The sequence below is a fragment of the Sinohyriopsis cumingii genome, chromosome 16, assembly GCF_028554795.1.
Source record: "Sinohyriopsis cumingii isolate HCF-2022 chromosome 16, ASM2855479v2, whole genome shotgun sequence".
Taxonomy (NCBI): Eukaryota; Metazoa; Mollusca; class Bivalvia; order Unionida; family Unionidae; genus Sinohyriopsis; species Sinohyriopsis cumingii.
This window is the reverse complement of record NC_142976.1, coordinates 85,825,202-85,840,380: the sequence shown is the minus strand read 5'-3', so window position 1 is coordinate 85,840,380 and position 15,179 is coordinate 85,825,202. Positions and strand designations below refer to the sequence as shown.

At 35.8% G+C, this 15,179-nt stretch overlaps 1 protein-coding gene across 4 annotated transcripts in view; it reads right to left on the bottom strand.

The window, feature by feature from the left end:
• Window positions 1-11,384: 11,384 nt before the first annotated feature.
• Window positions 11,385-15,179, bottom strand: part of LOC149780943 (uncharacterized) — a 161,002-nt gene continuing 157,207 nt past the window's right edge. For all 4 annotated transcript variants that reach the window (XM_089938045.1, XM_089938046.1, XM_089938043.1 and 1 more), the window contains 3 exons: window positions 14,136-14,304; window positions 13,399-13,531; window positions 11,385-11,909 (listed from right to left, as the gene is read on the bottom strand). In XM_089938045.1, coding sequence (XP_089794171.1) covers window positions 11,869-11,909; window positions 13,399-13,531; window positions 14,136-14,304 — 343 coding nt within the window. In that variant the 3' untranslated portion in view covers window positions 11,385-11,868. The remainder of the gene's footprint in view (window positions 11,910-13,398; window positions 13,532-14,135; window positions 14,305-15,179) is intronic.

Genomic DNA, 15,179 nt, shown 5'->3' with positions numbered 1-15,179 from the left:
CGTGTTACATTGGCACGAATGCAGATCCTAGCCTCCAGCGTCTACTCAGAGTCCCAGTGTGATTTCGAGCCGGCAGGTCAACTGTAGACATGATCTTCTCACTACGCTAGCAGCAGATGCCCCTCTACATTGCCTTCATAGACCTGACGAAGGCGTTTGACCTGGTCAGTCGGAGTGGACTCCTCAGACTCCTGCAGAAGATCGGATGCCCCCCCCACACACACACACACGTCTGCTTGCTGTCCTCATGTCTTTCCACGAGAACATGCACAGCACAGTGTACTTCAATGGCGCAATATCGGAGGCCTTCCCAGTCATCAGTGGAGTCCAACAAGGCTGTGTTCTTGCGCCGACGCTTTTCGTCATCTTCTTCTCCATGCTTCTCCAGTACGCATTCAAGGACTGCAGCGAGGGAGCTGTTCAACATCGCCCGTCTCCGTGCTAAGACTAGAGTCAAAAAGGTACTCATCCGTGAATTGCTCTTCGCCGACGATGCAGCCTTGACATCACACACGGAAGATGGACTTCAGCAGCTGGTATGCCGCCTCTCCCATGCTTGCAAGGAATTTGGACTGACCATCAGTTTGAAGAAAACGAACGTCATGGCGCAGGACGCAGACTCCCCTCCCTCTGTCATCATCGATGGGTACAACTTGGAAGTTGTCGAGGACTTCACATACCTCGGGTCCAACATCTCCAGCTCACTCTCCATTGATTCTGAGATTGCCAAGGCAGCAGCAATGATGGCCAGACTAAACCAGAGGGTCTGGAACAACCCCAGCCTCACAGAGAAGACCAAACTGCTTGTCTACCAAGCCTGCTTGCTCAGCTCACTCCTCTACAGCAGCGAAACATGGCCCACCTATGCAAGACACGAGAGGAAACTCAACAGCTTCCACTTGAGGTGTCTGCGGCACATTCTGCACATCCAGTGGCAGGAGAAAGTACCCAACACAGAAGTTCTAGAATGCGCCAACATGAACAGCATGTTCTCCATTCTCAGCGAGAGACGCCTTCGCTGGCTCGGCCATGTCAAGAGAATGGACCCAGGCCGCATTCCTAAGAACCGATTATATGGGGAGTTAGCAGAAGGTGCACGACCGACTGGACGACCACGTCTGCACTACAAAGATGTTTGCAAAAAGGACATGAAGACGGCCAACATCAATGTCAACGACTGGGAGAGCTGTGCTAACGACCGTTCCACCTGGCGTCTAGCTGTCAGGCAGGTAGTTCAAAAAGCTGAGGAAGACAGAAAAGAAAACAAGCTGAAAAGAGAGCTAGAAAGAAGGATAAACGAAAGCTTACTCTGGAACTACACCATCCTCTCCCGTAGACGGACGGATGCCAAGCATCTGACACAATAGACCATAATATATTACTTCGCCGTTTCCAGCATGTATTCGGCATTCATGATACAGCCTTACTCTGGTTCAAGTCCTACTTGGTCAACAGGACACAAATTGTATCTGCAAATGGAATACACTCCAGCCCAATCTAGCCACTCAGCTGAAGTTGATGCTACCATCCAAGGTGTAGAGAGGTGCATTTCTGATGTGAAATCATGGATGACATGTAACAAGCTGCAGATGAATGATGATAAAACTGAAGCCATTCTGATCACAACACAAAGACTTTCTCGTTCACATCCTTTACCTCAAACAATAAATATCAGCAGCACCAACATTAAATTCACACAATCAGTACGAAACCTAGGTGTTACTCTGGACAGTACTCTCACATTGCACCAACATGTCATGAACATATGCAAGGCTGCATATCTTGAGCTGAGACGTATCAGCACAATTCGCAAATATATTTCAGTTGATGCCACTAAAACACTTGTGTGTTCATTAGTACTTTCAAGACTGGACTATTGTAACTCACTTATGTCTGGTTCATCTCAATATCTGCTCCAGAAACTTCAAAAAGTTCAAAACACAGCTGCTCGGATCATACTCAGAGTACCAACATCAGAGCACACCTCCCCGCTCCTCTGTACCCTACACTGGCTATCCATTCGATCCAGAATCAAACACAAAACTTGTTCTCTGTGCTACGTTTCACTGTCGGACTCTAGTCCAACATACCTATCCGACCTCACCCATGTGTACACACTAGCAAGATACTTATGCTCCTCTTCTGACAATCGTATGCTCATTATTCCCGCTAGGAAAACAAAGTCATATGGACAGCGTTCTTTTGCAGACCAGGGCCCAGCAACATGGAATGAATTGCCCACTGAACTTAGACACAAAGACACAGTGATCACATTCAAGAGGGCTCTCAAAACTCACTTATTTCGACTGCAAGAACAATCTTAAAGACCTAATAATGTTACCTACCTTAAATATTCTCAGCATGTTTTTTAATGTTTTCTAATTTCATGGTGTTTGTTTTTGTAATCATATCATTATATGTTTTTTACCTTATAGGTGTTGTCTAATGCTGTAAAGCGCTTAGAGCTTCTAAAGATTAGGCGCTATACAAAGTCCTCATTATTATTATTATAATTATTATTATTATTATTATTATTATTATTATTATATATATATATATATATATATATATATATATATATATATATATATATATATATATATATATATATATATATATATATATATATATATATATTTATGTGTGGGTGTGTATGACATGGTCCGTAATGTCCAGCTTTTGTGATTTCCCATATATATTCGACGTGTAGGTGTTTATTATTATTATTATTCTCTCTCTCTCTCTCTCTCTCTCTCTCTCTATATATATATATATATATATATATATATATATATATATATATATATATATATATGTGTGTGTGTGTGTGTGTGTGTGTGTGTATGCGTGTGTGTGTGTGTGTGTGTGTTTGGTTTAGATTGTGTAAACGTGAAGATTTCGACGTTGATTTTTCAACATTCCCTTGTGGTATACTGTGTGTTGACAGATATGAAAGGTATATATATATATATATATATATATATATATATATATATATATATATATATATATATCTTACCCTTACATTTCGTCTGGATTCTGTTTTGACTAAATTTAATCCATATTAGGCGACGTAACAGAGCTGTAGGGATATGTAGAATGCGATATTTATTTGAACGTACACCTGTCTAGTCTTTTTAAGATTAAATAGAAATGGGTTCGTATTTAATGTTGTTATACATGCCTATTCTGCTACAGTGCAAATAATTACAAAAACATAATCCACTATTCTGTACATTTTCAAAGATTCTTAAAGCAGAAGGTAATGGGGAATATTGCTTGTATTTATGACTTGTAGATGTTAATGTGATTTCTTTACGTGTACGTAGATTGCCTTTATAAGGTTTATATTAGCCCTCCGAATGGATAATATCCTACACAGAAAATGTCTCAGTTGTGTTGTTGTTTCTAATATGTTTTCTTTTTTTTTTGTTAATGCGAATATGAAGGTTTGGGTGAGATTATATTAGAGTTGTCAAACAAATTGGTAATGTTCAAGAGCAAATGTCCGGACAATACAATCTTCTGTGAGGTGTTCGAGATTATTCCAGGATAAATTACCAGCGAAGCTTAGCGACCATGAGTATACTGTATAAGCAACTCTCTCAATAATAGATTTGTTAGCCTTTTTTAATGTATTCGCTCAAATTAATAAAAGAACTCATCTAGAAACAGGATACGACGGAAGTGCCATAAAAGTTTTACACCAAAATGATGATCTAATACGTTACCAGACAAGAGTACTGGAAAAGTCTTTGTCGGTGCTTTTGATGGAATCCATCATAATGCCAGTATAACGAAATTGCAACTAAAAAAACCCCAAGACAACACATAAAAAGTGATGAATTATTTAGTCAAAATGAAACAAGGCATGACGATGAAATAGCTATATAATATAATTAATGGTTGAATTGTAAATCAAACGGCCTCTGCATGGTTTCTTATGATAATAAGTGTATGTGAGTTAAAAAGAACACCATGCAATGGTGTTATGGGGTTGAGCATGTAGATATCTTTGTAAAACAATAAACATTATTCTAGATTTTGTATCAAACGGACAAATTCAGATAGACCAAATAATGTGACAGATTAATAAAGTCAGTCTTGGTATGAGACCAAAAACTGAAACATTGTATATTCAGATATATGCAATATCGAAACAAGTAAAATTTAGCTAGCTGTTTCCAAGGAGTAGCTAATCTGAATGGCATAGAACATGTTGAGACAAAATTGAATTCATAAGTCTTTTTTCTAAATCACCCCATTACCCTTAAACATACCTTCCTGACATACATGCTCTTCTCTGTTTTTAGGCATGCCCTCAGTATGATATTAAAGTGCGTACTTTCAGAGATACAATTATTACTGTCATTAGACAATAATAGGTCGAATGGTGCTTAGTCCATACGATATAATTATTTTGCAATCTCAACAACCATGTACACCTTTGACAGTGCCGACTGAGATACCAGTTGCTGTTTCGTGTCTTTCTTTCCACAAATTAGTTAATTGTATCGTTATTTGGCCTGATAGAGATGTTATAGATTGTAATTCGTCACTCAAAGATGTATTCAAAGAATTGCAATTTGTTCTACAGCACATACTGATTCATTTCAACTAGCTTCAAAAATTCGAACATGTTTGCATCCCAGAAACAAAATATATCTTCTTAACAGTAATACATGATGTACGAATATCCAGGCTCTGACAAGCATCCACGATCTGTGCCGCATCCTTCATCCGTCATCAGAATACATGAACCAATGAAAGACACTTCGGCAGACACTTGACGGACGGCTGTCGCATAAACTGCCGGTACATTTGTGATTATGTCAATGACATATCATTCAAGTGAGTCCCCTGAACATAGAGGAGAGACGTCATATATTGTAGTCCGACTCATCTAGATAACAGTAATAAATATTTCAGTCGAGGATATTAATATTGCGGATACAACTGAAATATCTAAAAGTATAAGATGTATGATAACCAAGCTTTTTTCGTTGATGGTACTATTCATTTAATCCTAAATCACAACGACATAGATGCCTTTATTATGAATCAGGGTCTATAATATCATAGAGATGACCCACTGATACTTGATAACTCCTTTTTCACCTTTCAGTAACTTCGTCCCGATTGCAATATTGTAGAGTTTGGTGAGACAAGACAGGGTACACTGAAATGGTGGTGTGATAGTTGAATATAGCTGTGTATATTTTCAGTCATATCAAGTACAAACGTAGATTATATCTTGAAGGTGATATCATATAATCTATACGAATAGAGTATTACCATTTTTAAATCAACACCTCATTTGTTCTCAGTTTACCTTTCTCCTAATTCGCTCACTAAATAGATTCTGGTTGCCACTCACTCCTCACTGAACATTTATTGTTTAATAGCGAGATACTTTAACATATATATTTTTGTATAAAATTAATAATATGTGGATGGACTTGTTTCCGCTCAAAATAAACAAGGGTCAGGGTTAATAAATCTGATATGACTGATTTTATTGATACTGCTCACTTGCATCCAAAACCATTTCACGTCCCTAGATATAGGTATATGCGTCGCGACATCCAGTATTCAAAAGATACTAAACAACTCTGAAAAGTATTTTATATATGCAAATTGTCCATCATTTTGAAGAATTTTTTTTTTACTGTCTTCATCTACTTAATTCCATATTTTGAACTGGACAATTCATTAACTGTTTAGTTTGACACGTTTTTATCCTTACATATTGAACATGTTTAACGAAAATACAAGAAACAACAACAAAAAAAACCCCACATAAAACAAACGACACAAACAACTTGATTGGTACACATATGGTACGAAATTAATAAACAACTTCTTCCTTCAAAACAACGATTGACAGAATTACAAAAATTTGCAACAAAGCACAAAGTGTTTCATCAGGGAAAGTCAGCCACAAAATAGTTTCCTCGTGAAACTACTGTAAATAATGCAGAAGAAATAACATTTAACATTCATTCTAGTGGGATCAGAGCCAATTCTCTAAACAATTCTTTACTATGGTTAGTTGCTTTTATTGACCTCTTCAATAATTGTTTACAACTATTTCGATATTGCCCTTCATTTAAAAGTTATAAAAGAAACAATATTATTTATGTATCTTTCTTATTTCAATAATATAATCCTTATTACATCGATCGAACTGGAGATTCAAACAAAAGCTTTGTCAATCTAACCTGACTAAACTAAAATCATTAAACTAAATGTATGCACATTATTAAATATGAAAACAATATTATTTTTATTATGTATGTGACCACATGCGAATGTAAGTATCCCATTAGGCAAAATATCATTGGTGTGTCCAGCACTGAGATCCTAGTTTTATTCATTTTGTGTGACCCGTATGAAAAACACTTAATATTATACGTGGCGTGTTTCATCTCCACATTTTACAAAAATGTGTCCAACAAGATTTCATTGTAGGACCAATTACGTCTTTGTCTTAAATACTTTATTTCTGATACATTTGCTAATGCCACAACCATCTCCTATTCCCACAACTCTGCATCGGTTATCAATTTTCGTTTCTCAGACCAATATTCAACATGTTCAAAAGTGGTGTACTTACAACCAATTTCACAAAAACATATCCAAATCTATTTCAATGACAAATATGCGCCCATAGGTATGGTTATTGACGTAGGACTTGAATCTGTACGCTGTATACTCTTAGAAACCATTAGGTCGTTTCATTGATAGTAATTTTCACCGATATTAATTACAGTTGTTGTTTTTGTTGTTGTTGTTGTTTTAGGGTTTAACGCCATTTTTCAGCACACGGTAGGCTATACATGGCGGCCAGTAATAATGGTGGAGGAAGAACCCGGGAAAACCCCGGAAAGAACCACCGACCCACGAGAAGCTACTGGCAAGCTTTCTCACATACCCACATTAACCAAATCCGAGACTCGAACCCACGCGGACAGAGGTGAGATGGCAGTGATCCGTAGTTGAGAGCGCTTTAGACCACTCGGCCACTTGGGGCCCCAATTACAGTTGTCTCTTACTGAGTAAATTGTTATCAACTATGAACATTGGTGAGGTTCTGATAATATCGTAGAACTCCATTACAGGAGCCACATTCTACTCAAGTTTAGAATATAGATGCCCATTTGGGACAACTGCAGTAGAGCTCACTCTCAGAAGATGATAGATTTACATGTTCGAATAATTCTAAAGACATCTTCTCGCTATCTTTTAAAATAATCTATACTGACTTTTAAATACGGTCTGCGTAAGTTAGTGCTTACCATAACTAAAATGGTATTGTTTTGTCAAAACACATAACTAACGGACTGGATTTCGTTAAAAATGAGGAAAATTAAGGAATTATATGACGAATATTTTATTGTAGTGATACCTAATTAATGCTTGTGATGACTGTGCCAAATACCCAGATTTGATGACGAAATTGTGACCTGCATGGCCTTTAATACCGATTGGAAGAAAACATACGTCATCATAGTTTAATGCAAGTGTCAGAGCAAAGTATATCTAGTGATCAACGTTCAGTGTTGACAATTATCATTTTAGCTTGGGTCAGAATATAAGCTGGAACGACTATGCAGCTGTTCTTTTTATATTTCGGTATATAATTGTACATGCAAATACCAATAAGGATTCGTTGCGACAGCTGCTAGATTTACCTGAACATGACACTATTAAAGATGGAAAATGTGGCTTCAGAGACCAAAAACTAATTTCAGGTTCAGATGTCTTGTAATAGTTGACAGATCTAGACATTCACTTTAGTATTAGTTGTGCTGCTCTTTTATCAGACATTGAAACATGCTTTTTATATTATGAAATCTGTTGGTTAAGAATGCCACAAGGGAAAGCTGAAAAATCTATATTAAAATGTTCAAGTCGATACAGTCTAAACCAGTTATATGGGAACACTTTGTGCATTTTGTTAGCGGTTTTTTGATTGCAAGAAATGGACAAATGAATATCGTGCTTGATATATTTGGATCAATGAGGCCTGTAATCGATGGTTTCATTATTTGTTGATTAAATGACATAGGCATTATTCCTGTGTGTTTGCTTTTATAAGTAAACGTCATAAGGATTACCTCCATAAGGAGGTTGCCTATTTCACAAACAGCCTTTATTCTTACAAATAGCCCAAACATTAAAAAAACATAGCATCTTCTATAGGGTATACTATCGACAGAAAACGTAGATAGAAACGAAATTACATAAGCATGAAACTGCAGTTCAATGCAAATGAACTAAGAAGATATATACAGTATTAAGGACAATACCATGACGATACAATCTAATGTTATGTAATTCAAATTCATGCTTAAGCAATGGTTAATCAAAATATTTAAAAGGATACACGGCGCTATGAGGACTTAAAGCTTTATACATATAAATGGCCACAGTATTCAAAATTCTAGTATTTTGGATAAATTCTATAAAGTGAAATATATTTTGGGCTTTCCCTGAAATATCTGTTTATATATTTCATCACAAATGAGATAAAGTCTATCATGAATTGGTTTAAACGTCTCGCCATGCTACCATCTTCATTTTCAAGTCTGTAATAGGATACACTAAATTTATTGCTGTATAGTTTTATTTCAAAGCGTATATGTCGTCAAGGTATCTGTTTGATACAAAATGTGAAAATATTTACATAAACATAATGCGCAGCTTATGTTCGTTAGAAGTTTCATGTAGTTTTGCTCTATTTTAAAAAAATTAAAAATATATCACAATTACCGACCCATTGTTGATCCCAAACTTCAAAGAATTCCAATCTTAGCAATACATTTGTAACTAAATTTGTCCACTTTACTTTATTGGATAGTGTTTCCAAAACATTATTAGGTATGTATATTTTATATATTCATCGACCTTTGCGTCTAAGATCATAAGTTATACGTCATAAAGTAATATAATATATTGTTACAAGCCAAGGGTCCTTACTTGACCGTGCGGTTATCAAACCCTGGCGCGATTCTCGCTAGAAGTCATAAGTTTACCCCAACTTTCCAAAGATTTCCATACAACTTCAGTTGTAAATTAGAAAGCCCGACGTGTCCATTCTATACCTAAATTTTACTCTAATTAATGCAAGACCACAGATAAAACAACCTGCCACATATATATCAACCGCATATCTGCATGGTTTATCTTCATCAGATTTCCGTGCCGCCGGCCGTTCACGCCTAAGAAAATATACGAGTATCCCCTACCACTAAGAACTATTTTAACTTCGCCACCTTAGGCCTGTCAATGTATGCTTTCCAGGCACACTTCGCCAATATAACTGCATCATATTTGCCCCCATGGCGACATAAACGGTGTTTGCCGAGTCCCTTCTTATTTATTCCGTTGTGTAATTTACCGGTTTCCTACCGTAAATACTGCCACTGCAGTCACACGACCAATGTACACCACTAGATTTAATATGGACTATCTTACTCAGGGACATTCATTCGGTTTTTGGCCTGAATTCACTACTAGTGAACCAATGGTATCATGGAAACTCACTAACACTTCACTCCGTGACGTTTGCCCCTAGTAATTGACTAATTATTTCGGGCTATGGATATTTCCATTGCGCCGAGTTCCAATAATTACACAAGTAATCACACAAATCTAAGAATTCCTTAAAACGGTGCGCTATAACCAAATGCGCATACTTCAAACTTATTACAGTATTTATTTCATTGTCGTGCGACTAATATTTCCACAAACACAATAATTTCTTCACTCCTATTATCTTATCACAAAATTAACAGGAATAAAGCTTCAATCTTGCCAACAATACTTTAAAATGGACTTTGTCAATCTGACAAAAAGACACATGGGATGAATGTTTTAAGATATAAATTTATGAAGGAATTGTGCATGTGAAAATATTGCTTTTTATTAGCTTGCCTTGCAAATGCTGTCTGTGAACTAAAATGGTGATAATAAATGAACTTGCGGGACAGCAAGACTACAATCGAATTCCTCACTTAATATATTTTCATATTTAACTCGTGACTGGTTTTATTTTATCTAACATATTTCACCGTAAGCTAGATGTTATGTACCATACGTTATCCCTTAATAGCAATCCAACGCTTGGGGAAAACATTAAAGGCTTAACATGGTTGTGCACCTTTATTAATACTATGAGAGATAAGTCCATTTAAGATAAAAAATACATTGAAGTAGACTCATGTTTTTTTTTTTTCTTCTTTTACATACTGATTGTGTTTCAATAAAGACATGAGAGTTTTCTTTCCACCCATTAATTACAGATTTTTCTGATTTGACTCCAGGGAGTGGAGGACCTTTTCAATCCACTGTAGTAGCATAATAGTATGACTCAACAATTGTATAGTTTACAGTTGATATTTGTTTTATTGTCATTGATTACTTCTTTACATGGCAAACATTCTTACACTTATTTCATTACAACAGTTGGTATAGAGGCTTTATGAACTGTAATGAATTACCTTCCAAATTTAGATTCTGTTGATTAGATATTTGCTATTCTAAATGATTGAGTGGATAGTTATTTTGTCTTTAAGACGCCATCGACAAACTGTAAATTTGTGGTGTGTTACTGGGTCTGTGATACCAGAGTAAGATGCAAGCATAATTGTGAATTCCCTTTTTCCCGTCGAAACCTCATCTTATATTATATGATGCATTTATGTGTTTCCATCAATTAAATTACATTTGTAAGTTCCCATCATAGTCGAGCATCACGCACGGTAACATTAATGAATCAACTTTGATTATTTTAACGGCATGAAGTAATCATGAGTTCACGAGAGCCAAAAAAAAATGTTCTTACTTTAATTGAGGTAATACATGGTAATCTGAATGTCTGCAGTTTAGGTATTTTTCACTTCGACGAACTGGGGGTTGTGGTGGCTGGAGAAGGTTGTGTCAAGATGAATAAAATTGACTTGAAACCTTTCAATTCCCTGATTTCACATATAATCGCAGTAGCTTAGCAGGCCGCCGTTTATACTTTGTGAGGAACAGATGTACCTAGCTCCATCGTGAAAATTTAGCAGCAAATAGCTCAAGATTTGCATTTATATTTAAAAATGGGTGTTTGTTGGGAAGCTCCCTCGACCATAGCAATCAGTCAAGAGATCGAATATTACCATACGAAATAATATAATAGGTTTCAGATTGGAAGTATATTTAATCGTAAGAATGAGAATTGTGCACTTTTCAGATAACAACGTACCAGGTGTAAGAAAGTTCTTCAATTTGCAGGTATTACGGAATGAGTGCATATGTGTTTATTTGTATGCTTGTTTCTGTACGGAAGAAAGAAAATAAGTCGTCATATGTACAAACGGAGTCAATGCAATTGGTGACGACTTGCTAATCTTTTAATATGGTTATGAGAACATTGGTAATATAAAAGTAACACCCATAAGCATTAAAAAATATGACTTTCGTACAGAACAAAGAGATACATTTATAAATTGTTGCTCCTTTCAAGGAATATGATCAGTGTACAACATGTAAATACTACAAATTAACAAACGTAATTGAATTTTTTGTTTATTTCAGCATAATCAATACTTCTAATTTCACAATATACTTTTTCCGGGAGCTGATGGTAGAGACAATTTAAATTTCAAGAAGCGTTAATTTATTTCTATACGAAGACTTTCAGCAGTTTGTGTATGGAAATTTTATGTAATAAATCTGTAAATCATTATCATGATCATGTGTTTAACTATGTAAGTAAATCAGTTCTAGGTTTATTGTCTGATTAAATTTTTAAAGAACTAATGCTCCTAGTAAATTCAGGCTCACAACGTCCAGCATACAACATTAACACAGGAGGAATTACATCAATGTGGCAAGAATGAAGTGTCCTGGCAAGAAATCTGAAAAATACGAATAAGTTGTATGCAATATTTTGTTCGTAAACCAAGGAAGCATTGCAATATGACGTCTATATTATTCAATTTTGGACTAGGACAGGAAGAGGGATTTAAGGGCTACAACCATTGCCTTCACCATCACCGTCTCCCCACCCCACGCCCCAAACGAAAATGAGAATAAGACAACCTAAACGTTTCCTAGTTTTCCTTACATTTACTGGCTACAGTCATGCCTTGGAACCGTTTAAATTGCAGATTTTGGAGGCGTTATTTAGTTGTCACCGTGCAGGGTTTGCATCCCACACATACATCGTCTACTGGTTTACTCTCCACCTACTGCCACCATATGAAGCCCTAGATCCGCCTTTGTTTTTTGTAACAGCAGTTTGATTGTATTCGTCACACTACCATTTACTGAGATGGGTTAAACATTACTCTTAGTCATTTAACTGATATAGTTAAACCTTCAGTAAATTGGAAATATATTTAGATGAACTCTTTAAGCTTGAATATGGACTGTTACATGTCGCATGACCATAACGACTCAGGCGGAAATCGGTGTTGCTCCAGTACTGCATTATGTTCAAGGATGATCGAGTCAGTGTTGACGTCATCAAGAGACTCAGCTAGTAGCTCAGTATGAATTCACTCCATATCAAAAATGTGATAGTACTAGGTTTAAAATAGTGTAATAAGGAATAGTGACAAGAGTGAATAAAAACAAATAACTTGGAACATTTGTACAAACCTATTTAGGTACATAGCCTCACTTGAACAGGCGGCACAAGTTGAGCTCAGAAATGTTAGTTACTGTTTTAGAAAATAGTATGTTATAACGTTTTCTTGTTGTATAGAGACTGACTTTGCAAGAGCGCATTATTGTACCACAGATCATATTAAAGAGCAAACGAAGGGCAACTATTTTAACATAAACAAGGTGCTTAGATGTTGATACAAGCAAAAGTTTTTGACATACACATACTAGGTCATATGGGGGAAATTATTTAATTTTATCCCCAGTATTAAGTTCATGTTTTAATATCTCATTTCCTAATTACATATTGGAAATGCAAATCAAATTACTTAATTTTTGTGAACCATATACCGCGAACATGTTTCTCCATTACAATTGTAAAATGTCTGTAGAGAACCTGCTTAAATCTGTGGAGGTCAGTAATATTTTCTTATTCTATTTACTCCAGATTCGGGACATATTTGATAGTCCAATAGGTATTTCACATTAAAATCGTTTCTGTGATGCACGTATTGATTCCAACATCTGCTGTGGAGGAGGTTATTCTTCTAAGAAATGTAAAGATAATGCAGAGATATTTAAACAATAAAGCAGCAATAATTCATGAAAGAATTTGTGATGTTACAAACGCTAATCTGCGCTATAGAACCAACAGCTCGAATTTTACTATGAGACATAACTTTTCAGAGATCCAATTTAGAGCTGACATTAATTTCCATAATTATGTTTAATACGTACTTAAAGCGCGCCCCGACGATGTAGGGTAGTAGTATTCATCAATTACCCGGATTCCAGCCCGCACATAATCCATTCGGGTACCATTGCCTTCATTAACGGCTCGCTTAGTTCTTGAGTCATGAGGGATATTGGTCTACAAATATAAAAGAAAACAAAACACTCACACCACAATATATGTACACACACACACACACACACACACACACTATATATATATATATATATATATATATATATATATATATATATATATATATATATATATATATATATATATATATATATATTGTTCGCTTTTTGTTTTCTTTGCAGGTAAACCCCAGTCCAAAGCTTGTACACATTCAATATATCCATTAAGTCGTGATGGGACCTAGAGGAACCATTGTCAGCTGCAGATGAGAGGGGCTTGATCAGACATCAAAATGTTATGCACATAATCGGTTAGAACTATCACTAAGCCAAGTGTCAACATTCCAGCTTGAACGACATAAGCGTTCACAAATCTGTACACATATACGTATCTATGAATATGCAAACGGACGTACAATATATAAATACCTCTGCGAAAGTACGCGGATGAGAATAGTGTTGATGATGTGTAGGATGACCATTAAGATTATTATCATTGTTGTCGTTTGTTGTTATTGATGTTTAATACTATTTTCGTATATTCCAATGTCAATGTTTTAATTGTCAAGGAATTATATCTAACATTCTGTTGATACACGCAGTTTTACCTCGCACTTAGTGTCTTCACGTCGGCAAGCAAACACGGTGCAGTTCAATGAAATTTCTTCAGAGCCTATGAAATGGAACGCATACAACAATGTCACAGTTTGCAAGCGTCCTTCACTCAGTGGAGTCAAATCAGAAAAATCTGTAATTATGGACGAATCAATTGTCTTCCTGAAAATAATAATAATAATAATAATAATAATAATAATAATAATAATAATAATAATTCAAGAAATCTACTACTACTGCTGCTGATGATGATAATCATGATGATAACCGTAGAAATACACTGACAAATTACAACTTGGTCATTTAAATTCTGCAAGGAAAACAACGCATATAAATTAAGGATAAGTATTCAAATATTGTGCTGAATGCAACTTTAAATATAAACGAATATGCGAGTGTTCGAACTAATCATAAGTGATATTCTGTAAGATTTTCTATGCATTTTGTTTAAGAGCTCATGTCCGATGGGGCAGAAAGCAATCATTCTTACGAAGGGTTGAATTAAACAGTAGTTGTCAACTACCACTCAGGTTTAAGAATATCAACAACTTCAAGTGACAGAGCAAGCCCGTAAAAGTCAAAATAAAAAAGATGAATATGTTTCCCATTGCCATATCTACAATCGGCTATTTGTTTCGGCGATACGCTGGCGATAAGTTTCATTGATGATTTTACTATGAAGATATTACAATTGTCTCGAGCTACTTTAGTCATGTAGGCGTATCGATGTGTTATGTTGATCACGGAAAGGTATTCTCGCTGGGTGGTTTTGGTGTTAAAAGATCACATTCATCGTCCAGGAAAAGATTATTCTCATTCGTATCGAGGTCGCCAATGGAAAGACCTTCTTTTATTGTGGAAAAGCAATGAACAGTGGAAAACTTATTTTTTGGCGAAGACTGAAATGCTGCAGTAAAATTTCGGTACAGCCAAGAACGGGTTGATCGTTCAACAACGTTCGCAATTATCTTCAACTAATTCCGCGTAAAATATATCATGTTCAGTTAAAGCAACATTCGAGTTTTCCGGGTTGACCA